Source organism: Camelus ferus, chromosome 2, assembly GCF_009834535.1.
Source record: "Camelus ferus isolate YT-003-E chromosome 2, BCGSAC_Cfer_1.0, whole genome shotgun sequence".
In the NCBI taxonomy this organism is placed as follows: Eukaryota; Metazoa; Chordata; class Mammalia; order Artiodactyla; family Camelidae; genus Camelus; species Camelus ferus.
The window spans coordinates 2,164,731-2,187,041 of record NC_045697.1 but is presented as its reverse complement, the minus strand read 5'-3'; the positions used below and the strand labels follow the sequence as shown (position 1 = coordinate 2,187,041).

At 64.4% G+C, this 22,311-nt stretch overlaps 1 protein-coding gene and 1 long non-coding RNA gene across 7 annotated transcripts in view; one reads left to right on the top strand and one right to left on the bottom strand.

Annotated features, from left to right (window-relative positions):
* Positions 1-1,568: 1,568 nt before the first annotated feature.
* On the top strand, positions 1,569-3,614 carry LOC116667635. The gene is made up of 3 exons (XR_004324556.1): positions 1,569-1,699; positions 2,187-2,306; positions 3,491-3,614. It is a non-coding gene; the product is annotated as an uncharacterized LOC116667635 (long non-coding RNA).
* DOK7 (docking protein 7) overlaps positions 1,654-22,311 on the bottom strand; it is a 34,148-nt gene continuing 13,490 nt past the window's right edge. For 2 of the 6 annotated variants that reach the window (XM_032493150.1, XM_032493182.1), the window contains 7 exons: positions 13,619-13,738; positions 11,728-11,847; positions 10,363-11,084; positions 6,535-6,577; positions 3,133-3,240; positions 2,559-2,687; positions 1,654-2,290 (listed from right to left, as the gene is read on the bottom strand). In XM_032493150.1, coding sequence (XP_032349041.1) covers positions 2,154-2,290; positions 2,559-2,687; positions 3,133-3,240; positions 6,535-6,577; positions 10,363-11,084; positions 11,728-11,847; positions 13,619-13,738 — 1,379 coding nt within the window. In that variant the 3' untranslated portion in view covers positions 1,654-2,153. The remainder of the gene's footprint in view (positions 2,291-2,558; positions 2,688-3,132; positions 3,241-6,534; positions 6,578-10,362; positions 11,085-11,727; positions 11,848-13,618; positions 13,739-22,311) is intronic. The other 4 variants (XR_004324552.1, XR_004324553.1, XM_032493168.1 and 1 more) reach the window with 4 other exon arrangements.

The following is a 22,311-nucleotide window of genomic DNA, read 5'->3' as shown; positions in this document are numbered from 1 at the left end:
TGAGGGGGGTGTTCACTGGGCTCACTGTGGGGTCATCTCACAATATACACAAATACCGAACCCTTACGTTGTCCGCCTAAACTCACGTCGTGGTATTTGTCAGTTACACCTCAGTAAAAAAGTAATGCGATGTTCAGTCCAACCGTGGTATCTCAGAGCCGAGACGCTGGGGTCGGGGAGGCAGGGGGAGGACGCCTCTGCCGGGTCGTGTCCAGCGCCCTGCGCAGCCTCCTGCGGGCCAGCTCAGGCCTAAGGAGGGTCCCACCCGGGGACCTGAGGGCAGAGGGGCCATGAGGATGTGAGGGGGATGGGACATGAATGAAGGCAGGGGGAAGAGCAGTGGCAGGTGTCGCTGCAGGGGCGCCCCTGCCCTCTCAGCAAAGGCGGCGTCCCTTCCCCAGCTCGAGCCTGTGTACGTGTGCCTTGGCCCTGGCGGCTGTAGCGGCTTGGCAGAGGTAACCCCAACGAATCGGGCCACCAAGTGCTGGCTTCACAGCTCCGGAGGAGGGGAGGTGTTTGTCTGGCCCCACTTGGCCCTGCCTGGCCACCATCCATCAGAACAAACCCCTGCCCTCAGCCTCGGCCGGCACCCTCACTCCGGGCCCCTCCCAGCCTCCCAAGCACCTGCTCCCCGATGGCCGCTCTCATGGTGCCCTTGGCTGGGCCCGCCTGACCCTGCAGGGAGCTACTCTGTTCCTCACAGACATGTGCCCAAGCAGGGGGTCCACAGGAGACCCCTTGGCTGCCTGCAGGGCAGAGGGCAGGGATGGCAACCCTTCCTGGACACGTCGCACATCTGTGACCTGACCCCACGTTAGCTTTGTGAAAACACAGCAGGCTCATCCCATTTTGAAAAATAGGAGACCCCAGACACCAGCCCCTCGAGGTCACAGGTAAGGCCTGGGACCCCTAGTTGCCCAGCCCTAAGCTGACACGTGTGGCCTGCCCAGGGCACGGAGGTCGGCCCCCTGCACCTGCAGGACCTTGGCCAGCTGGAGCCCTCGACTGGGGCACACTGGCTGTGCTTTGCCACCACGTACACCTGAGAAGGCAAGTCCCGCTACCCTGGCATCTCATCCAGGGCGTGTGAGATCCTGACCTGCCTGTGGGGCGGCCCCTTGGCCTTTGCACCCCAGGCGGGACATTTGCCTCCACGGACTCGGTGGGGAAGGGGACTGGACTTCTGGGCCCACTAACCCAAGGGGCCCCCACTGAGAAGGAGGGCCTGTGGGGTGTGAGCTGTGTGTGCTCCCCATGGGCATGCTAACCACGCCCACTGGGTCCTGGGTGGGGTCCCTGGAGGCGGGCAGGGTAGGATGGGTCTGCGTGGCCGTGGTTGGAGCCCCACCAGGCAGGGCAGAGCGCCATCTCCTGTCCGAGACCAGGGTAGGAGTGCCCGGCCCGGCCCGGCCCGGCCTTCCTGTCGTGCTACATACGGCCCAGGGAGCAGGAGGCCCACCCCCAATTCTGGGAGCCTCCCAGCCTCCAGGACCCCATCAGCCAGTGGAGCCAGGACCACCCCTCCCATCCACTGAATCATGGAAATGCCATCCGACCCCCAAGGCCACCAGGAGGTCTAACCCCAGCCCAGCCCCTCTGTGTGTCTGGACGGCAGCGAGCGTGGGCGCCTTGCCCTCAGGAACAACGCGTGACTGACGGTGGAGCAGGAGCCATCGATTTTAAACCGTTTGCAGGACAGGTGGGTCCGAAGAAGGGGGCGGTCGGTCCAGGCACGGGCAGCGGTGACCAGGATGGGGACGGCCGGGGCCCCGCGGAGGGCGTGGGGGGTCCAGGTGCTCAGGTGGTGCGATGCGTCGCCGTCACTGGGTGGTCACCACCTCCAGGGCCGGAAACTGCTCACCCGGTGCTGAGACGCTGCACCAGGTCCAACCGGAGCCACCCAGCATCTGTCCAGGTGGCACTTCCCGCCGGCCTGGGGGCCAGAGTGGACGTCAGAGGAAGGGCGGGCTCTGGGCACCAGAGACTCGGGAGGTTCTAGGTGGGAGGTCAGGAGCCCCAGAACCGTCCACCCGCCTGCACCAGGGCTCAGGGCAGCTCGCCCACCCTCTGCTCGGAGCCTGACCGGCAGGATACAACAGAGATGCCATGGGGCCGCTCCCTCGGGGCATCGGTCGTGGTGGAGTCCAGCCACCTCACCGCGGGACCCCCTTCCGCCTCTGCTCCAGGTCGTGCAGCCGCTCCTTCCTGGTGTGTGCATGCAGGGCCCCCGCCCTGTGGGCCGCCTCGGTGGCCAGGATGTCGATCTGCGCGTAGCGGGAGGCTCCGGCCCCTGCAAGCAGCCCGAGGTGAGCCGCCGCGCACCCTGCCCGCCCCGGGACCCCGCCTGGGGCACACTGGGCCTGGACGAGGAGACAGGCTGGGGCTGCACCCGCCCCGCTCACCCGCAAGGGCCCAAGCGCCAGGGTCAGCGGGAGGAAGGATGGGGCAATTGGGGAGCCCCTGGCTGAGGGCCAACATGCCCAGGGTTCAGGTCCCCGAGGCCCCCAGTGCCACAGGCCAAGCACCCCCAGCACCCCCATCAGGCCCGTGGGACCCACCTCGGATGCCCGCACTGGCCGCCTGCAGCTGCAGCCCCAAGTAGTGCAGCTGCTGTGGGGAGGAGGGGCTGACAGGGACATTCACGTAGGTGTGCGCCTCACTGCGTGGCCCCTCAGGCCCCGGGGCTCCTGTGGGGTCGAGCGACCACACTCTTCTGTCTTTGGACCCCGGCCCCAACCCTCCGCCATCTCTCCCGGTCACTTATTCCTCAGCTCCCCAGTGCCCTGCCCCTCCCTGGCAGGACGCCCTGCCCTGTCCACGCCCCAGCCCTCCCCCTCAGCTGTCCTCCTGGGTCACCACCCCACCCCCGCTCCAGGCTTCCAGGACCCTCTCTGGACTGGTGAATCCCCACAGGGCATCCTTCCCCGAGCGTAGGCCCATACTTCCATCCACAGTGACACGTCCTTCTCGATGGCCCCCAGCACTTCAAGCCCCTCTTCCGCCCAAGAAACCGCCCCCTGCCCATTTCCTAGAAGTAGATGCTCTCACCCTGCACACCCCACTGGCACATGGGGCAGACGCAACAGGAGCAGGGGTGGGGACCCAGAATGCCTGGACCCACACCCGACCCACCTTTTCTGACCTGCCTGAGAGCCTGTCCACTGGGCACAGGGTCCCGCGGGGAAGGATTCCAGGCGCCGTCTAGCCCCTTACCAGCAGCCTCCTCCACACGCCTGCCCTCTGGGTCCCGCCGGGCACAGACACATGGGGTAGGGGCCCAACGCCACATCAAGAGGCAAATGCCAAGTTCCTCCCTCTTCCCTGAGGGCCTGACCCTAGGACACGGCCAGGTCTAGGAACTTGGACCAATTGGCTGGCCAGCTCCCTGCCCCAGAGGGATTCAGGGGTGGGGCTCAGGTGGATGGTGGGATTCAGGGGGGATGAGATTTTTGGGGGGTGGGATTCAGGTGGGGAATTGAAACACCCACAGGTCAGCCTGTCTGAGCCACTGCCCACCTGTCCCAGGAAGGCAAGCCGGAGCCTGGGGAGGGTCCTGGTTCTGCCAGCGGCGGGTACTGGAGGACCAGCCAGCCCAGGGGCTTCAGTGGGCAGACCCTACCTCATTCACCGTCTTGTCCTGGCACCGGACACCACTGTGGGGCACCTTCTGAAGGCCCCCGCCTGCACAGAAGCCTTTCACCTCATCCCTTCTCTGCCCCAGCAAGGCCTGCGGGGCTCCTGCTTGCTCAGTGGGGACACTGGGGTCAGAGAGACCGAGGTCCCGATTGGGCCAGGTCCACCTGGGTTCACCCAGGTGATGCCTGGAACCAGTGCAGGTGACACGGTTCTCTCCCTGCTCTCGCCCCGCCTCGCCCAGCTTCGGGGCCCCGGAGGACAGGACCCCCCTCAGTTGATGCCACGTCCCCTGTGCTGAAACATAATACATCACACAGACGCCTGGGGCCGGCTGAAGGCTGCTTGCTGTTCCCGCTTGTTCTTCTTACTGACCCCGCAGGGGGACCTTGGAGGGTTCACGGGCAGACGGGCTGCCCTTTGGTGCCAATGCCCAGGCTGGGGGAGGGGGCTCCCAGGAGCTGCCTCAGACCCCCCCAAGGAGCCCTGCGCCCACCTCCAGAGACTTGGAATCAGAACCCCTCTTGAAGGAGGACCCACCGCCCTGATCCAGAGGGTCCCCTGCAGTGTCAGTGGTCAGGGAGGGAAGGAGGGAGGCTTTGCCTGGACACAGGGTGACCAGCATCCTGAGGGGTTCCTGGGAGGCGAGACTTTTAGGGCTAAAGCCAGCAAGGTCCAGTCAAACCAGGACAGAGCAGGGCACCCCCACCGAGACCGCTGCCCCCCGCAGGGAGCACAGGCAAGGGCCGTCCGACCATCTAGCGTCCAGGCCAGGGCCACACGGGGCCCTGGCTGCCCGGGGCCACACGGGGCTTGTCGGGGTCACAGAGCTGGCCTTGCCCTATGAACTGGCTAAGAGTTTTCAACACCCAGAAAATCTCCACTCCAAGGTGAGGGGTTTCTGTAAACCCACTGCATCACAGCTCCCAGACTCCATCACAGCAAAAGTCCTCCACCCTCGAGGCCCAGCGGACCAGCCGAGGAAGGGCTTAGGCAGGTGGCACAGAGCCGGAGCCCCCACCCGCCCCAGGCAGAACTGGGTCACACTGTGTCCACGTGGGCTCCAAGCACCCAGCCATACACCCAGCAAACCGGGCGAGGCCCCCACCCTGACCAGGCCCAGTGGACACCGGCCCACAGAAGGGCAGATGCAGACCCTCTCCCACGTAGCCCGAGATAACAGGCAGAGGTGCCCAGGGCAAAATCCCTGCAGGCTGCCTGGAGAAGGGGGCATGTCCCGAGGGGTGGAGGACAAGAAGGGCTGGCAGGTAAAGCAGGAGGCAAAGGCCTGGTTGGAGCTGGGAGAGCCCGTCGGGGGCTGACACTGGTCTGAGGGGTGCTAGCAAGGAGGCCTGGCCTCCACACAGGGGCCTCTGAATGCCTAAAGGATAACCGGGGTTTGACCTGGGGTCAGGGGTACAAGCTCCCGCAGCGCAGCAGCTAGTTTTATGACCTGTGTCTTCCACAGCGGAAGCAGGAGAGCAGGCGGAGGGCTCTGGGCAGCCCAGCACCGGCAGGGTCGTGCCGGGCAGCCCAGGAAGGCTGGCTCCATCCCGCCCCAGCCTCCGGCAGTGCCCTGGGAGGCAGCAGTGCCCCTCCGGTGGCTGCTCCCCGGCCCTCGCTCCACAGGCTGTCCTTCGCCTCCTCTCCTCCCTCAGTTCCAGCTTCTTGTCAGCATCTCAGGAGCTGCCTCAAACACTCTCCGGGCCAAGCAGAGACCAGGTGGGCCTCTCCCTAGGTGGCCACCCTGAGTGCCCCACCCATCACTGTGGTTCTGGCCACACTGTCTGGGGTCCCATTCATCTCTGTTCCCCCTAGACCCAGGCCCCTCCTCCCCAAGCTGCCCACCCCGGAGGAAAGGTTCCATGTCTTCCAGCAAATCCTGACTCACCTCTGTCCCCCTGTCCCCTTCCCGTTCCCAGGGACACACACTGTGTCTGGGTAAAAAAAATGAGTAGCGGGTGGCCAGCAGGAGGGAGGCATCCAGGACTGTCGGGGCAGACCATCCATTTCCTGGTGTTGTCAGGGATGGTCCTCACGGCCCCATCCTGAACGAGGGAACCCCAAGGCCAGCCAGGATGGGGTGTCCCTGTGACCCCTGTCTGACTCTGCATGCCCACGGCCTTCCCCTCCCACCTCTCCCCCTAGAATGTCCACCCTGGACAGGCCTGCTTGGCCTGCATCTGGCCCCAGACAGGCACCCTGCACCTCTGAAGAGGAGATGAAAAGCTCTAAGCTCATTAGGGCCCCACCCCAGTCTGGAAAATGAGGCTCAGAGCCGACCCCTGACCTCTAGCCACCCCTCCCCACGCTGCCCAAGGCCAGCCTGCCCTAAACTTCAGCCTCTCCCAGCCTCCCAGGCCTTCCCCTGGTCAGAGCCAGTGTCTGCCCAGCTGTCATCTGTGAACAAGGCTTCTCCAGGGAGACCCCAAGTCTCCTTTCTCCCTGCCTGGGCCTCCCCTACCATGGTCACCAATGCCCTGCCAGTTCCTGGGAGTCCTGAACCATCCTTCACCTCTGTGCTCTGTTGCCTTGAGGACAAGGCTCCTTTTTACAAGCTGAGGCTTCTGGCCCCGCCCACTCCATCCACACACCCGTCCGGGCAGGCTGGCCACTCCTAGCCACCCTGCCCTCAACTCGCTGCCTGGCCCCGCCCCGCCTCAGCCAGGGTTCACGCGGCTACACACTGTCGCCCTGCTGCCCACTGTCACCCCTCCCCACTGACACCCCACTGTCCACTGTCACCCCCTCCCCAGCATCAGCCGCCTCCCACTGACCCTGCTCCCCACTGCTGTCCTATCTGGTACAGGACTTTCCGGCGGGGCTGTGACTGCAGCCACTCTGACCCCACCTCCCTTGACCCGTGGCTGTTTGAGAGCTGGTTCCAAAGACGAGGCCTACCTGAATGCGTCACCGGGACCCCAGGGGGAGAGGCAGCGGCTCCCTAGAGCAAAGAGAACCCGTGTCAGTCTGTCCATCCTGCTCCTGCTCACCCTGCTCCCAGCCCGAGAGCCCGGATGCTCCCCAAGAGCAGCCCGGGGCCCGGCCGCCCCGACACACACATGGCCCTGTTTGCGGTGGGGCTTCGGCGGCCCAGGCCCCAGGCCAAGCCCAGAGCGGCCCGTTCCTGTAAACCGCGCTGCAGGCGCACAGCCACGCTGGGCTTTACACGCCGCTGGCTGCGCGGTGGGCTTGCAGCCGTGAGATGTGCGAGGGCTGTGACATCACTCTGGCCCTGTGCCCTGCCCCCTGCTCTGAATAGGGCACCCAGGGTGACCCCCGCCAGGGGGACCTGCAGAGTGGCTGCTTCGAGGTGCTTGACTAGGGGTCCAGAGGAAGACGGGCATTTGGTGGCCTCAGAGCTGGGGGACTGGTCTGCTGGCAGATCAGGAGGAAGGCACGGTGGCCCACTGCTGGCACATTCACTGTCACCTGGACCTCCATCCCCCAAACCTGTGAGGAGATGGGTCCGGTCCCACCAGGGCCGGGGGCACGTGACAGGAAAGTGCTTCCCGGGACGGCGGCCTGGCAGTGGGCCTCAGGGGCTCTGCTGGTTGGAATAGGGGTGCACAAGCCGACCCCGTCTCCAGGGGGCAACAGTGCTGCCCAGACTCCGGACACGGCTCCCTGACTCCGGTGCCGGCTGGGCTCTTGGGCACCCCGGGTTGGCCTAAATCCGTCCTCCTGTGTAAAGGAGATCAGGCGGGCTTGGGGACTTGGGGAGGGTGTGTCTGACCTCTGACACCTGGGACAAGAGCCAACTGCCTTGAGGAACCCCCACAACTAACTGCTCAGAGCCCACCAACAGATGCCACCTGTTTGGGGGGCCAGTCCTGCAGGTGCAGCATTGAACCCAAAGGACGCAACGAGGTGCCGTGGGTCATGAGCAAATGCAGACCCTCCTGTTCACACTCCCTGGGGACCAGGACCGGGTGGGGGCAGGTGGGTGCACATGGCCCCGGGGAGGCGAGGAGGACTCTCTGGTCACCCCCAGCCCCGACGCTCAGCAGGAAGCTCCAGGCACCTGAAAAGCCCGCTCACACTGCCCCCCTCCTGAGGAGGGGGAGCGAAGCTGGCTGCCCTCGGGGTGCAGGAGCAGGACGAAGCCGGAGCCTGTCAGGTTGTTCCCAGCCAGGAGCGCAAGGCCCAACAGTGAGCACAGGGAAGAGAGCGGATGAAGGCAAAAACGGCCTGCAGGTGTCTGTCCTGCGGCCCGCCCAGCCCCACAGGAGAGGCCCCGGGGCCCCACCCCCTCCCCGGCCACCCCGGGCTGCATGGGGAGATGCGGAGCACCCGCTGGTGCTGGCAGGGCTTCCTCGCCGCACTAGGTGACGGCTATTGGCTCCTCCCAGGACGGGCCCCCCACGCTGGGCGGGGACTCCATGCCTACAGCCCAGCCCCCAGCACTCAGGCCCTTGGCCATGCCACCTCCAGCCTCGGGCTGAGATCCCCCTTGGGCGGCCCACAGTTACCGCCTCCCACCTCACCCCCCAGATGGCCCTTCCGTGAAGTCCCAGCCATCAGCCTCGGTCAAGGAGACCAGTGTTCACAGCCAGGAAGGCCCCACAGAGCACAGGACAGCAGAGCACCCAGCTCCAGCCCTCCCTGCTTCACACGGGGTGGGGGTGCTCATCACAGGGAGCGCAGCGGGCCTGGGCCTGGGCGGTGGGGCTCAGGCTGGAGTGGGCAGCCCAGCCCCTCAGGGCAACCCCCTTCCCCGAGGTACCAGCAGTGCCCTGCTCTTTCTTTTGCAGCCAGGCTGGTGGGTCTCTCTGGGGGGGTGACAGTAGGACTGAGCACCCACCGAGCACCTACACACATTATCTAGAGGCCTTGGTGCCCAGGCAAGTGGGGCTGTTGGCCCATCTGTGGAAGAAGAAACTGAGGCTCAGACAGGAGTAGTGACTTGTGGGGGCCACCCAGTCAGTAGGCAGGGTGCCAGCTCAGCCCCCCGACACCTGTCTCTCCCCTCACTGCAGAGCCCAGCCAGACCCCCATCCTCAGCATCCACAGGGACTAGGGCTCCCCTCCCCAAAAGGGTGGTGAACAAGGGTGAAATGGGTGTGGCAGGGTGGGGCATTGCCCCCCAGGATGTGCCAGGGGATGGAGGTGGGGTCCCTGGAGCTCCACCGCCCACCTGGGGGAGCCTGGGGGGTTGGGGGCGCTTCAGGCTCAGAGCCAGGCCCCTCACTGGCCCAGAAAGTGGAGTGTCCACCCTCACCTGGACACAGGGAGTCCAAGGGACCACAGAGGACCTCCCTGAGAACGCCACACATGTGCACGCACACATCACCCAGACCACACACATGCACAGGCATGCAAGCATACGTCACAACACACGTGCAACACACACGTGCACACGGTACATGCACACAACACGCACAGGCGCGTGCACACACGCAAATGCGCACACACAACACACGCCACATGCACACGCACTGCACACACGCACGCACACACAGTGCATGCCACACCCGTGTGCACCCACCTCGCACACAATACACAAACATGCAGATGAACGCACACATCACAGACTGCCACACAGCACACAAACGTGCGCACATGCGCACACATGCCCTGGGCCCCGGGGGCTGCCCGAGGCTGCCCTCCTTGTTCGCGCCTCCTCCGGCGTGTCCAGGCCTGCGGCCAGTCAGACAGGTGAGGCCTCCCGCTGCTCTCTGTGGCCCTCAGGTCAAGGGAGGCCAGGCCCCTGGATTTCAGAGACAGTTAAAGGCCCCGCGGGGAGAGCCAGGGCGGGAGGTGGAGAGAGCTGGCCACGGAAAAGGACAAGGCGGTAAGAAAAAACAATTTTATTTCCAGTCTAAGAATGTATTACAAACTGTGTCAGGTTTTAAAAATGTGAAAAAGCAACAAGCGTCTTCAGCCAACAGTGAAGGTACAAAGCGGAACACGGACGGGCGAGCTGTGCGGGGCGAAGCCGGCCGAGCCCAGGTCGGAGGGACACAGGCCGCGCCCTCCCCGGGGCGCCTGGGATGGCAGAGCCAGCGCAAACCACGCAGCCGCAATCCATGCAGGTGAGCAGGCCGACTGCGGGGGGCGCGGGGGAGCACGTCGCCCGGGGGTGACCCGCGGGCAGGGCCTAGGGCCCAAGAGCGCGAATGGACGCCCCGAGCCCTGGCATCCTCTGGTCCTGACCGCTGGCCCTCAGCCCAGCCAGGCGGCTGGCAGTTTCCCACAAGCTCCTGGCGGGCTGACCCGGACCCTGCCGGCCCCTCACCCCGGGAGCACTCAGGTTCAGGAAGAGGCGTGGGTGAGCTATGGGGGTCCCGGAGTTCTGAGACCCAGACCCCACAAGTCCCCAGGCCTCCCGAGCCTCAGTTTCCTCCCCAAAGGGCGGGCCACCTGCGGTGCTGCTTCCGGAAGGAGGCGCGGGGCAAGCAGGTGAAACTCGTCACACACACAACGGACGCGCAGGGAGGTTAGCCTCGGGTTCCTGCTCGGCTCGGGCATCTGTTCCTCGGGCCCTGGGGCTCTGCTGTCCCCAGCCTGCCCTGCCGGAGCCTCCGCCTTCCAGAACGCACTTGCAGCTGGGTCCCAGCAGGACCTCCTCAAGTCCCACGGCCCTCTCTGCAGGCTTGGCTCCCAGGCCCCCAGGCCCGCCCCACAGAGCACAGCCCCCGGCTGACCCAACAGCACGAAGGGCAGCCCTGCCAGGGCCCCACCCCACCCTGCAGCACAGCCGGGCTGCCCTCAGGGAGGGGGCTTTACCTTCAGTCCTCCACAGACTGGACACGTGGAAAAGAAAGACAGAGGGGGCCCGGTGTGGGGGCCGCCCGTTTCCCAGGGCTCGCTGGGGGCCGGGCTGGGCAGTGTGGCCTCGCTGCCCGGTGCGTCTGTCGCCTGTCCCCGCCGTCTTGCGCCCAGCCAGCTGGAGGGACACCCTGCTGACATCTGGCCGCCCGAGTCCCCAGCGGTACCGTCGTCAGGGCCGCCCTGCGAGGCTGGGGTCTGGTCCCTGGGGGCCTGGCGCAGGCTGCGGGGCGTGTCATAGTGGGGCCGCAGGGCGGTGGGCACCTGGTACTCGGCCGTCCCCGGCGGGCAGGCGCACAGGCTGGGCTCGGCTGCCCCGGCCGCTGGCAGGCTGAGCAGGGAGCCGAACTCGTCGGCGGCGCGCCACACGTCCAGGCTGCTGCCTGCGCAGGAGGAGAAGCTGCCCGAGTAGGAGGAGTGACTGCCCGTGGCGATGCCACTGTCTGAGGAGCTCTGGCGGCCGACCTCCTGCAGCTGCCGCGGCCGCAGCGGCTTGAGGGGCGGCCTCGAGGTGCCCAGTGCAGCCTCCCCAGGGGCCTGGGCAGCCGCCAACCCCGGCCCCTCTTGCGACGTGCTGGCCGAGGACGAGGATGGCTCTGGCCATGCTGCGAGCCGGCTGCTGGCGCTGACATCCGAGTGGCTGGCCTCCGACGACGAGCCGGACAGGCTGCGGTCATCCCCTGCAGGACAGTCAGAGGGCCGGGGCTGAGGCTGCTGCGGGGCCCGGGTGGGACGGGGCAGCTTGGAAGCCTCAGCTGGGCTGACACCCCCCAACACCCACCACCTGTGCTGGCTCACCCACCCCTCCCTGGACTCCACACCCAGTGTCACCCAGGACGGCCCCCCGACTCCATGCCTATTCCTCAACCACACCAGCCCTCTCCAGCTCTCTCTGGAGTCCACGTGCCTCCCCGCCGTCTACCTTGGAACAAGATGTGAGCCTCTCCTCCAAGAAGGAGGTGGCTCCGTGCACATCTGAGTGCCCTGCTCCAGGGGGCAGGCCTAGACTGGAGTGCCGCTGTCCCCACTGTGCACTCGTGGGGCTGGCAGCAGCCACAGAGGACAGAAGGCCGGCAGAGCTCCCCTACTCTGCCCAGGAGACCTAGGGCAGCACCCCTCCCGCCCGTGGCTGGCTCCCCTCACGAGAGCTGCAGCAGCTGAGGGTCCTCTGCGCCCAGCACCCAGCACCCGAGGCGGTGCAGATGGTGCAGTCACGGCCTCACCAGGCTGCATCACCGGTGGTTGGGAAAGAATTCAAACCCAACCCGCCAGCACTGGCCCCAGGGCCACTGCCCCTTCCGCACAGCCCAGGCCATGGCCCACCTCCGCTGCCCGGCCGGACGGAGTGGGAGAGCAGGCTGAGCCGCTTCTCCAGCTGCAGGGTTTCCAGGGCCTCCTGAGCAACTCGCTCCTCCACGGTGGCGGGTCCCCCGGGGCTCAGGTCTGCGGCAGCAGAGCAGAAAGTCAGCAGAGCAGGCAGCCCCAGCCCGCTCCCCGCAGGATCCTGGCCACAGCCCACATGCTGCTCAGGACGTCACGGTGACCCCAGCACTGTCCAGGGCAGCGTGGACCCTGGTCCAGCCCTGACGCCAGGACAGAGCCACAGGTCCCCAGGGAGCCCCAGCTCCTCCCCACACCTGCATCCCAGCCACTGGACACCAAACTCTGGGTACCCAAACCACCCCCATCCAGAGGTCCCCCAGCCACCAGCCTGTGTCCTGAGCCTAAGGACAGCCCCCAGACTACCAGTGATGTCCTGTGCCCGGACATGCCTGGTGACATCCAGGGTCAGGACACCAGGCGCACCCTTCTGGCGCTGGTGGGACCAACCCTGGTGACATCCAGGGTCAGGACACCAGGCGCACCCTTCTGGCGCTGGTGAGGCAGTAAGACGCTGGCGCTGAATGGACTCACGGCTCCACCACTTTCCCTCCCTGAGCCACGCAGCCACGTCTGCAAAATGTGGGTTCAGAGACAGCGCGTCCCAGTCGTGGCGGGATCAAGAAGAGAACGCACGGGAGATGCTCAGGGCAGGGTGGACCCTGGAACTCTAACCTCTCCCCTTCCCTTCCCACCTCTTCCTGTGTGAGGTGAGTCCTGCCTCTGGGCCTTAGTGTCCACCTGGGTCTGACCAAGCAGAGGTCAGCTCGAGAAGACACCCCAAAATCCCAGAGTGTTAAGGCTGCTGACCAAGTGAAGGCCACATCTCAGGAGTCTCCCCGATGATCACAGGCGTCAGTGCGACACCGGCCAGACTGAGAGAGCAGAGCCCCACCAGCCCTGTCCATGTCTTTGCTGTCCACACCCTCCCCATCCACATCGGCCCCTTAGGAGCCCCGCCACCCACACCACACCTGTGGCTGCGGTTCAGGAAGGTGCCAGCAGAGGGCGCTGCAACACCACCCAGCAGAGCCGGGGCAGAAAGGCTCTGGTCACAGGAGCCGCCTCCTTCCCACTAATCCCACCTGCCCTGGGCCTGCTTATGGGGTTGGAGGGTTGAGGTGCCAAGGCTGGGAGAGGGGGGAGCTGGCATGTCGCCTGCCCCTGTCCCAGCTGTGCTGCCCACGCAAGGAGCCTGCAGATGTGAGCTCACTGACCACCTGCTGCACGGCCGCAGGCCTTAGTCTCCCGTCTGGACAAGGGGACAAGCGCTGCCTCACTGGGCAGGGGCGGTAACAGTGGCAAAGTGCCCAGGCAGCGTGGCCCCTCCGGGCTCCAGCACCACCCCTGGCCCAGGACACTTGAAGAACGGTGCCCGGCCACAGCCCCGAGAGTCGGGGGAGAAGACCAGGCAAGCTCAGGGCAGCCCCTGCCCCCACCACCCCAACGTGCTGAGACCCCACCTCACAAGGTGGCTTCCAGCCTGAGCACCAGCTCGGACAGAGCCCGTCTTGACCCACTTTCCCAGCGACCTCAGGTCGGGGAGACTGGGTCCCACTCGGAAGGTCTCCAGGATCCCCATCTCTGGCTTCTTGCTAATCCACCTGGCGCAGCTGCCATGTAGCTGTCCCCGCCAGCAGCCATGGCCCTCAAATGTCCCCGCACCTCAGACCCCGTGGAGGAGGAGCTGTGCCTCCAGGAGCCTGGTGGTGTGATCGCTCGATGCAGTCAGGTCAGCAATGCTCTGGGTTTCCCGGGTGCACGGGAGGCGGGGCAGGGCAGAGGGAAGGCAGCCCACCTGGCTCTCCCCACCCGGCCATGCTCCCTCACGAACCTGGGAGAACCGGCCGCAGCCCAAAGGGACCCTTGGTCGGGGAGATGCCGCGGACGATGCAGTCGAACAGGAAGCTGATCCGCTCTCCCTCAGCCGAGGACAGGAAGAAGACTCCAGCCCCTGCAGACGGGGGACAGACCTGTGTCAGCCCAGCCGGAGCTCGGGTGGGGTGGGACCCCTGCAAGGTGGCCTTGGGGCTGCCGGCATGGGGACTGCCTGCAGAAGCTGGAGCAAGCCGGAGAGCACCCCCCCACCCCACCCCCACGCCAAGCTGGAGGGAGCGTCCCCGGAGCGCCGTGGTGAGCCTCTTCCGGCCCCAGTCAGCACACGAGCGGTCCAGGCAGCTCGGGCCAGGCGCCAGCTCTCCCAGGCCTGTGGGCACCAGCCCTGCCCGGGGCCCAGGCTGTGCAGCAGCAACCAGGTGGGAAGGGAGTCCTGTCTGCGGGTCCCAGGCCATCAGCCACCTTGTGTCTCCCTGGCCAGCAGCAGGAGCTGGAATTTCTGGAGAAAGGGGCCACGGGAGGAGGCCAAGGAGGGTGTCCTGGATGCACAGGAGGGCCCCGCATTCATTTGAGGGGGTGGCTGGCGGGATGCACATTGCAGGAGGGTGGCTGCATGACTCTGCTTCCTTACCCGGGGCTGTGGTGAGAGGGGTGCTGGCACCTGCTCCACCTCACAGCCCTCCCCTCTTCCTGGTTGGGGGCTGGAGCCCACAGTGCGCAGCTATGGGGCTGAGGTCCCGCCAAGGGGCTCCCACCCACAGAGGGAAGGCCCGGCTGAGATCCCAGCCCAGGGGCTCGGGCAGAGGGGGCACCTGGGGACTGCCGCTGCAAGGGTGCCAGGCAGAGAGAGGCCGTGGGGGCCTGGGCCGGGCCGGAGCCCCGCCAGCGTGAATGAAGTCCCGTGGTCGAGTGAATGGGGACACAGGTCACGTGGGCTGGACACCCGGCGTGCTGTCACCGCACAAGAATCCTTCGGTGCCTCGCCCTCCGCCCTTTGCCCAAAGAAAGGCAGGAGGAGGGCGCACAGGGAGGACGGGGAAGCGCCACACTAAAACCGTCCTGGTCACGCTCGCCGCTTTGAATTCCAGGGTCTCGGGCCAGCCCCACACGTGGCAACACGGCTGTGTTGCTGGGCGGCCACCCAGGGCCCAAACCTGGTGACGTGCCTGCTTTAGAGATGAGGAAACTGAGACCCAGAGAGGGGCCACGTCCCGGCACCACAGAGCCTCTGACCGGGCAGCAGAGCGAGGCCCACCCTGGCGCCGACCAAGGGGGCACCCGCTGCCCAGGAGGGCTGGGTGGGGTCCCTCTGGGGCAGGGTGCCCTGGCTGAGATCTCAAGCCCAGGACCTTGGCCGACTGGCGGCTGTGCAGGGAGGAGGCCCCATCCGGACCGCCCCGCTCCCCCAGGGCCAGGCCTCTAATCCCAAGCTTACAGTCAGCTGGCAGAGGCCGCGGCACAGTCAGTCCTCAGACTATAAAAAACCACATTACGAAGGGAGTGGAGCCGGCGGCATTCCTCCAGGCGTCGTGCTCCTGGGGACGCGGCCGGTGAGGCCTGGAGGGAGCGCAGCCGCCGCTCCGCTCCCCCTGGCGGCCTCGGGGCCCCACCTGAGCCCAGGGAGACTCTGCTGCGAAAGGTGGCTTTTCCTCACCTCTGACCCCTGACCGTTCAGCCGGCGACGCTTTCAGGGGACACCTCTGGGGAGAGCCTGTGACCCTTGACATCACATGTCCCAGCCACCAGGCCCAACACCTTGAGGCAGGACCACTTCTGAGTTTTCTGTGGCCCCCAGTGTCCAAGCCCGGGCCAGACGCCCAGGAGACCCTGTGCTCAGTGTGGACGGAGGGAGGGAGACATGGCGGCAGCCAGGCCCCCGCCTGCCCCAGGGAGGCGTTCTCCGCGTTCCTTGTTTGCTTGTCTGTTTGGGGGGAGGGGAGGAAAGGTAAAGTCTGGCCCCCCGTTGCCTCATCGCACAGGTGTGGTCGCTGCCAACACAGCCCCGCCGCCCTGTTGGAGAGAGGCCACCGAGCAGAACCGAGGCGGCCCGGCCAACAGCTGGCACCAGGGCCCCAGGCTATGCCTGAGGCCGCCCTCCAAATGCCACTGCCCGAGTGATCCCAGAGCCACAGAATCACAAGCCATGGAACTAGCATGAAGTTTTGGGGTGTCTGTTACACAGCAATAAATAACATGGGGAAATTAAGTTGCGGAGGAGGGCGTCTGAGCAGAAAGCGGCCTTCAGGCCTCCAGCCACCTTGTGTTGTGCACAGACACTGCGGGTCCCCCCGGGGTACAGGCAAACCTCACCCACGTTACGAATGCAGTTGCTCCTCAGGAGAAGCATCCCCAGTGCGAAAGCACTGCATTCATCTCAGAGGTTCAACGACCAGGAGAAGACACCCCTCCACGCAAACGCACAACGAGCCCGGCAGACAGGGCCGCACGCGAGTCCCGCCGGGGACACGGCCTGGAAGCGGCTGCAGGGCCCTCCTGCTGAGGAGCGTCCAGAAAGCCCGGTCCAGACAGGCGCCGCGCGGTCAGGGCGCCGGCGCAGCTAGCCGAGCCCGCTGGGCTGTTATCCCGCAGTTCCCTCAGAGAGTAAAGCATGCACCACTTCGACTTCCACTTCTCTCTGCCCTTATTTTGGGAGAAAGGAGCAAAATACAACAAAATAAGTTCGTCTGAAATGACGTTTTAAATTTCACCTCGTGTTTCACACCCACTAGGACTATTACTTTCAACAACAAACAAAAACAAAACAGAACACAGCAAGTGCTGGCGAGGAGGCGGAGAAGCCGGCCCCCGGGTACCGCCGGGGGAAGTGTCTACAGTACAGTCGTGCAGAAACAGCGCGGCAGGCCCTCAAAAAATTAAACCGAGAACCACCATCTGATGCAGCAGTTCTGCTGCTGGGCTCGCAGCCGGGAGAATTCAAAGCAAGGGCTCGGAGAGATATTGGCATCCTCGTGTTCACGGCAGCATTACTCACAATAGCTCAAATGTGCAAGCAATCCAAGTGTCCACTGACGGCTGGATAAACAAAATGTGGCCCATCCACATAGTGGAATATAATTCAGTCTTAAAAAGGAAGGGAATTCTGACACCTGCTACAACCTGGAGGAACCTAGAGGACACGGTGCTCAGTGAAGCAAGCTGGTCACAAAAGGAGAAATGCTGTGTGATTCCACCTATAAGAGGTCCCTGGAGTCATCAAAAGCAGAGACAAAAAGAAGAAGAGCGGGTGCAGGGAGAGGGAAGAGGAAGTTAGTTTAATGGGGACAGAGTTTGGGAAGATTCTGGAGACAGACGGTGGTGATGGTGGCACAGGGACAGGAATGAATGTGCTCACGGCTGCTGAACAACACACTAAACACGGTTGAAATGGTCAATGTTGTGTTACGTGCATTTTACCACAGTGAAACAAACAAAACAAAAAACCAAGCCACTCCCCTGGGAAGCAGGCTCCATCCTGGGCTCATTCAAGCGTGTCCCCACCCTTCCAACCCGTCCTCTCACGGACACCATGACCATCCGCGCAGGATGCAGCAGCTCAGGGCAGGCACCTACCATCCTGGCAGCTGCTGCCCGCTAAAAGCCAGATGCAGGCTCTAAGCACCAAGACAACCACCCCTGTGCATGGTGGGGGCGCCAGCACTGTCCTGAGCACAGAGCAGGGGCGTTGGCCACGTCAGCCTCAACCTCCCTGTCACCCACCAGCACCCTGCTCCTTGCGAGGTCCAGCCGAGGCCATTCCTGAGCAACCCACTCTCCTCCAGTGCTGCCCCCGCTCCACAGCTGCACTGGGCCCCTGGGCGCAGCCTGCCCAGGTGAGAGGCTCCTCAGGGCAGACCTAAGGTCTTGCTTTCTCTGTGTCTCCCCAAGGGCAGGCGGAGAGCCCCACCCACCAGCTCTGTCCTCTGAAATGGCATCCTGAACGACCCAGCAAGGAGAGGGCCAGGCGTCCGCCCCCGGGCCCCACGTCAGGTGCACAGGGTGCAGGGATGGCAGCAAACCGCATCGGCTGCAAGCCCCCATCCCTGCTTTGGGACATGGAGCATAGGTGCGGGCTGGGGGGCAGTGGTGGAGATTCAAACCCAGGCCCTGCTCTTTCCCCGGGGTGCCTGCTGCCCCCCGGGGCCATGCCAAGGTGGGGCTCAGAGGTGCGGGTGGGAAGGACATTGCTCAGCTCGAGTCTCCACCAGCAGGAGAATTCTGCAAACCACAGCCTGCCGGCCCAGTCCATACAGGGCCAGTCTGGCCCAGCACAGGGGTCTCTTGCTGGGAGAGCAGGACTTGGGGTCCCTCTCGGGGACACTATCACCCACTGCCCAGGCACCTGGCTGCATCAGTACCAGACACTCCTTTGCCAGAGCCCCATGGGGTGGGGGTCACTCCCAATCCACAAGACGCTGCAGAGTAGCTGGAACTGGGAGCAGCCTGGGGGCCAGTCTTCCTGGGAGGCAAGGCGAGGGCATGGCTTGAGCACTGAGGGCACCAGGATCCAGGCCACCACTTGGTCTGTGACCCTGTGCTCCCTGCATCTCATATTAGGGGCACAGGGAGCCCCACAGTGCAGGTAAGGAAACTGAGGCTCAGACAAGCTAAGAGACATGGCTGAAGTCTGGGGAATCTGTGGAGTCACACACTGAAATCCTAGAGTAACAGGGACTTCATGTCCAAGGACTCAGTTTCTCGCATGCCAGTCTCACACGAGGCCACACTGCGTGTCCATGAGAACAGGGGGACACCAGACCTGCCCCTCAGGCTGCTTTTCTGCTTGGGAGAACACAGACAGAAGCAAAATACCCAGTGGAGGAAGCCCAGAGGCTGCGGAGGGCTGGAGCGGAAATTACCGCAGCTACTCCTGCCCCACCGGGCCCCGCGGCCAGTCAGGCACTGGGGCTGGCGGGCGGCACAGCAGGGCCCGGAGAGTGGGGCCAGGCCACCCAGGGCCGGATCTCAGCTCCACCGTGCTCTGATGTACAGACCAGGGCAGGTGCCAGATAGCTCTGTGCCTCAGTCTCCCCACCTGTAAAATGGGGGTGTGCACACACTCCACAGGGTCAGTGTGAGGACAGATGCTTGAACACAAGTGAGCACTTAAAACCCTACAACACAGGGGACCCTGCAGCGTGACTCTCGGGGTGACTATCGCCCCTGGTCCCATCTCTCCCTGGTCCCATGAGACCTCGGCCTCCCAGACACTCAGAGAGCCCAGAATCACCCTTGTCTGCAAATATGAAAATGGGCTACAGAAGGGTGGTGGATTCCGGGCCCAACTCCCACCCCAGAGCAGAGACTTCAGGGCAGAGGGCTGAAATGGACCACAAACCTGCCAAAAACGGGATAGGGGCCCAGACCCAAAGGGGAGGCTGGGTCTCTGCGTATAAACCTGAACGGGCTCGAGACGGGGCCTCCGCACTGGCTACAACCTTGCCCTGGACGCCTCCCCACCCCAAAGGCCAAGCACCCGAACAGGCCTCAGCCCAGGCCTGCCCTCCTGGGACTCTCCGTCCTCCCCACCCAACCGCCCTGCGCCCCTCACTCAGGCCTTGTTAACGCTCCTGAGTCCACAGGCCCCGCCCACCGCACAGCAGCTTTCACAGCCTCTCCCTCTCTCCGCCAGTCCACACGGAGCACACCCCGCGCCCCCCACCATCCCATCTGCACCCTGGAGCCAAAGCTACCACCCTCAGCACAGATCTGTCAGTCCCGCTCAAGCACCCTCAGTGGCTTCCCGCTACGCTGGGCACACAGTGCCAGCTCCTACCGGCCTTTCTGTAACCCAACACTGTCTCCTCCTCCCCCGGCCTCACCTCTGCCCCCCACCTAACAGGGCTCCTGCACGTGCTGTTCAGGTAACCTGTTCCTGCGTAACGTATGCCTGGAGCACTGTTTCTCTTCCCACCACCCCTTCCTACCCTTCGGCAGCTGAGCCAACTCCTATTTGCCCTGTAGAACCCCACTCAGGCTCATCTCCAGAGGGCCTCCCCGATGCCCCTGGGCTGGGGTCTGTGGCCCTCCCTGGCTCCCCTGAAGCCCCTGCGGACTCTAAATGTCTCGTGTCCATCTCACACAGGCTCAGTCTTCCCAGCCCTGCCATGTAGTCCTGGCTCCAACCCTTCTCCCAGTGCCTGGCGCAGAGGCCGCTGAACACATTCCCTTCTCCCCCAGAGTCCTGGCGTCCAAGACCAGGGCTTCAGCCAGCTCTGGCGAGACCACCCGGTATTTGGACCACAAAGCCCAAAAGAGGCACCAGAGGATTATCAGAGCTGGACAGAAAGACGCGAGTGTTCTAAATACAGAGCAAGACAGCCTCCCCTTGGATCCTCATCCTTTACTCACCTACAAAAATCATTTTTAAATGCTCACCGTGCCCCGAGGGGCTGAAGGGTTGGCCTGGACCCTGAGGAGGGAGGGAGGAGCAGGGAGCAGCCAGCACAGAGGACATGGGGGAGCCTCTGCCACAGACATCAGGGACCAGCTTTGGACTCCCGCCCTCTGCCACCTGCTGAATTCCTCAGCACCCAAGGACCCTGACCCTTGTGAACGCAGCCAGCTCACCTGGATGTGGAAATGCCCTTGAAAGGCCCTTGACAGGACCTGTCAATGTAAAAGAGGGAGACGTCCTGTAAGCCCCGCCCCCTCCCGGAAACGTCTGTTTAACCTAAGGCCCCGGACTCCAACTCCGGGCAGACCCTGTCTCCTGAGCCCACCTTTCTCCCCGTCAGCTGAGCCTGTCCAGTGGGGAGGACTCCCTGAATCTCTGCACCCCACCCTAGTGTGTCCCTCCCCTGCCCTGCAGCCCTAACACACACAGGGGCCTGTAACCAACCGAGAGGCAGAATCAGACCACACTGGGGACCTCGGGCTCCCGGCCACCAAGCCCAACCTCCATCCAAATAACCCGGCCAGGGTGCTGTCCATGTGGAGGGAACAGACAGGGACAGAGGGAACGTGTCCACATGTGGGGCACTCAGAGCCACACCAAGACCTGCACGCCTGCCCCGACCCCCTCCCCCACAGTCTCCAGGGCCCACTCCTGACATCCCACCACCGAATGTCTCAGGGTGGTTGAAGGGGGCCAGGGTCACGTTCACTGCTCTCTGAAGAGTGGTCTGGGGTTGGGGATCCAGAGGGTATGGTTCTGGGGGCCTGGGGGCCAGGCTGGGACCTGAACCGGGGAGGAGATGTTAATTCTTTACATCCAAAACCTTCCAGGGCCTTCTGATGGCTCTAACCCACTGTCTGTCCCAGATTGAACATGCCCGGGGCCCCAGACCCCACATGACCTGAATTCTAGAAATTTTACAGCCCAAGTGACCCTTGTCATGAGCTGAACAGGGTCTCAGAGCAGATTCACATCCCAGAGCCTCTGCCTGTGGCCTTATTTGGGGAAAGGGTCTTTGTAGATGTAATCAGGGGGAATTCCAAGATGAGAGCATCCCAGGTTGGCAGGTGGCCTGATATCCAGGGACCGATATCCCACAGACACGGAGGAGGAGGCAGAGGGAGAGGTCGTGTGAAGACGGAGCAGAAACTGAGCTAAATGCGGCCACCAGCCCGGGAAGCCCTGGGGCCACAGGAGCTGGAACAGGCAGGAAGGACCCTCCCCGGGAGCCTCCGAGGGAGCCCAACCCCACTCAAACTTTGACTTTGGACAGAACAGTGAAGGAGTCAATCTGTGTGGTTCTAAGGGCCCCAGTTTGTGGTAATTCGCTACGGCAGCCTCAGGACACTAACTCACCCCCCTCCCCCTCCGGACACGAGCTGCCGCCCTCCTCCCGGGCGGGCCCAGGCCCTGAGTGGCCTGGTGCTCTGACCACGGGCGCAGGGGTGAGCCATCCCTCCACCACCCAGCCCTGCAGTGAGTCTGGTGACGGTCTAGAAACCGGAATAGCCGGTGGAGCAGTGGCAAGCCTGTCCCTGAAGGAGAAGGGAGCCCAGCAGGACTTGCAGAGGGTCCAGACTGGCCCTGCCACCTGCTGCCCCCACCGTGCTCTCCAGCCACCGCTGACCAGGCGGGCTTGGCCAGGGGCCTCGGACGGGGACTTGAGGGAAGATGAGGATCCCCAGGAGGGACTCCCTTTGGGGTCGGGGTCCCCGGTGGACAGAGCACACCCAGACTCACACCCACAGGTCAAGGCAGACCGGCCAGGCCAGCAGAGCTTGGGGGACGGAGCTAACGCGTGGCCTCAAGCAGAGGCGCTGGGACGGTGCTGCCGCGGCTCATGCCGGGGAGCCCGGGAAGCACGGCAACTCGAGTGCAGCTTCTGCCCTCGCGGTGGGTGCTGCTCAGATGCCTGAAACGGCCGATGAGCCGGAAAGGAGCCCACCCACTCCAAGGGTCGGAATTTCCTCTGAAGCCTCAGAGGAAAAGTATCCCACGGCCCTATTACATGATGTCCGGGCAAATAAAACAGTGTCCAAGGAGCCAGCTGGGCCACTGTCCCGGCCCCGCGCCGGGCACACCAGGGCCAACCCCAGGTCTGCACGCCAGGCCTCAAAGTGGCCTCAAGTCATCCTGTCTGAGCCTTGGTGCCCAGAAGGCCACAGTCCAGCGAGGACGCTGGTCTCCTTCCCCCAGGGGGCCCTGAGCAGCTCCAGGACCGCACATCCAGGGGCCTGAGGAGGGAAGTGCACTTTGAGCACCCACGCAAGAGAGATGAACAAAGCTGGGAGAGGGCC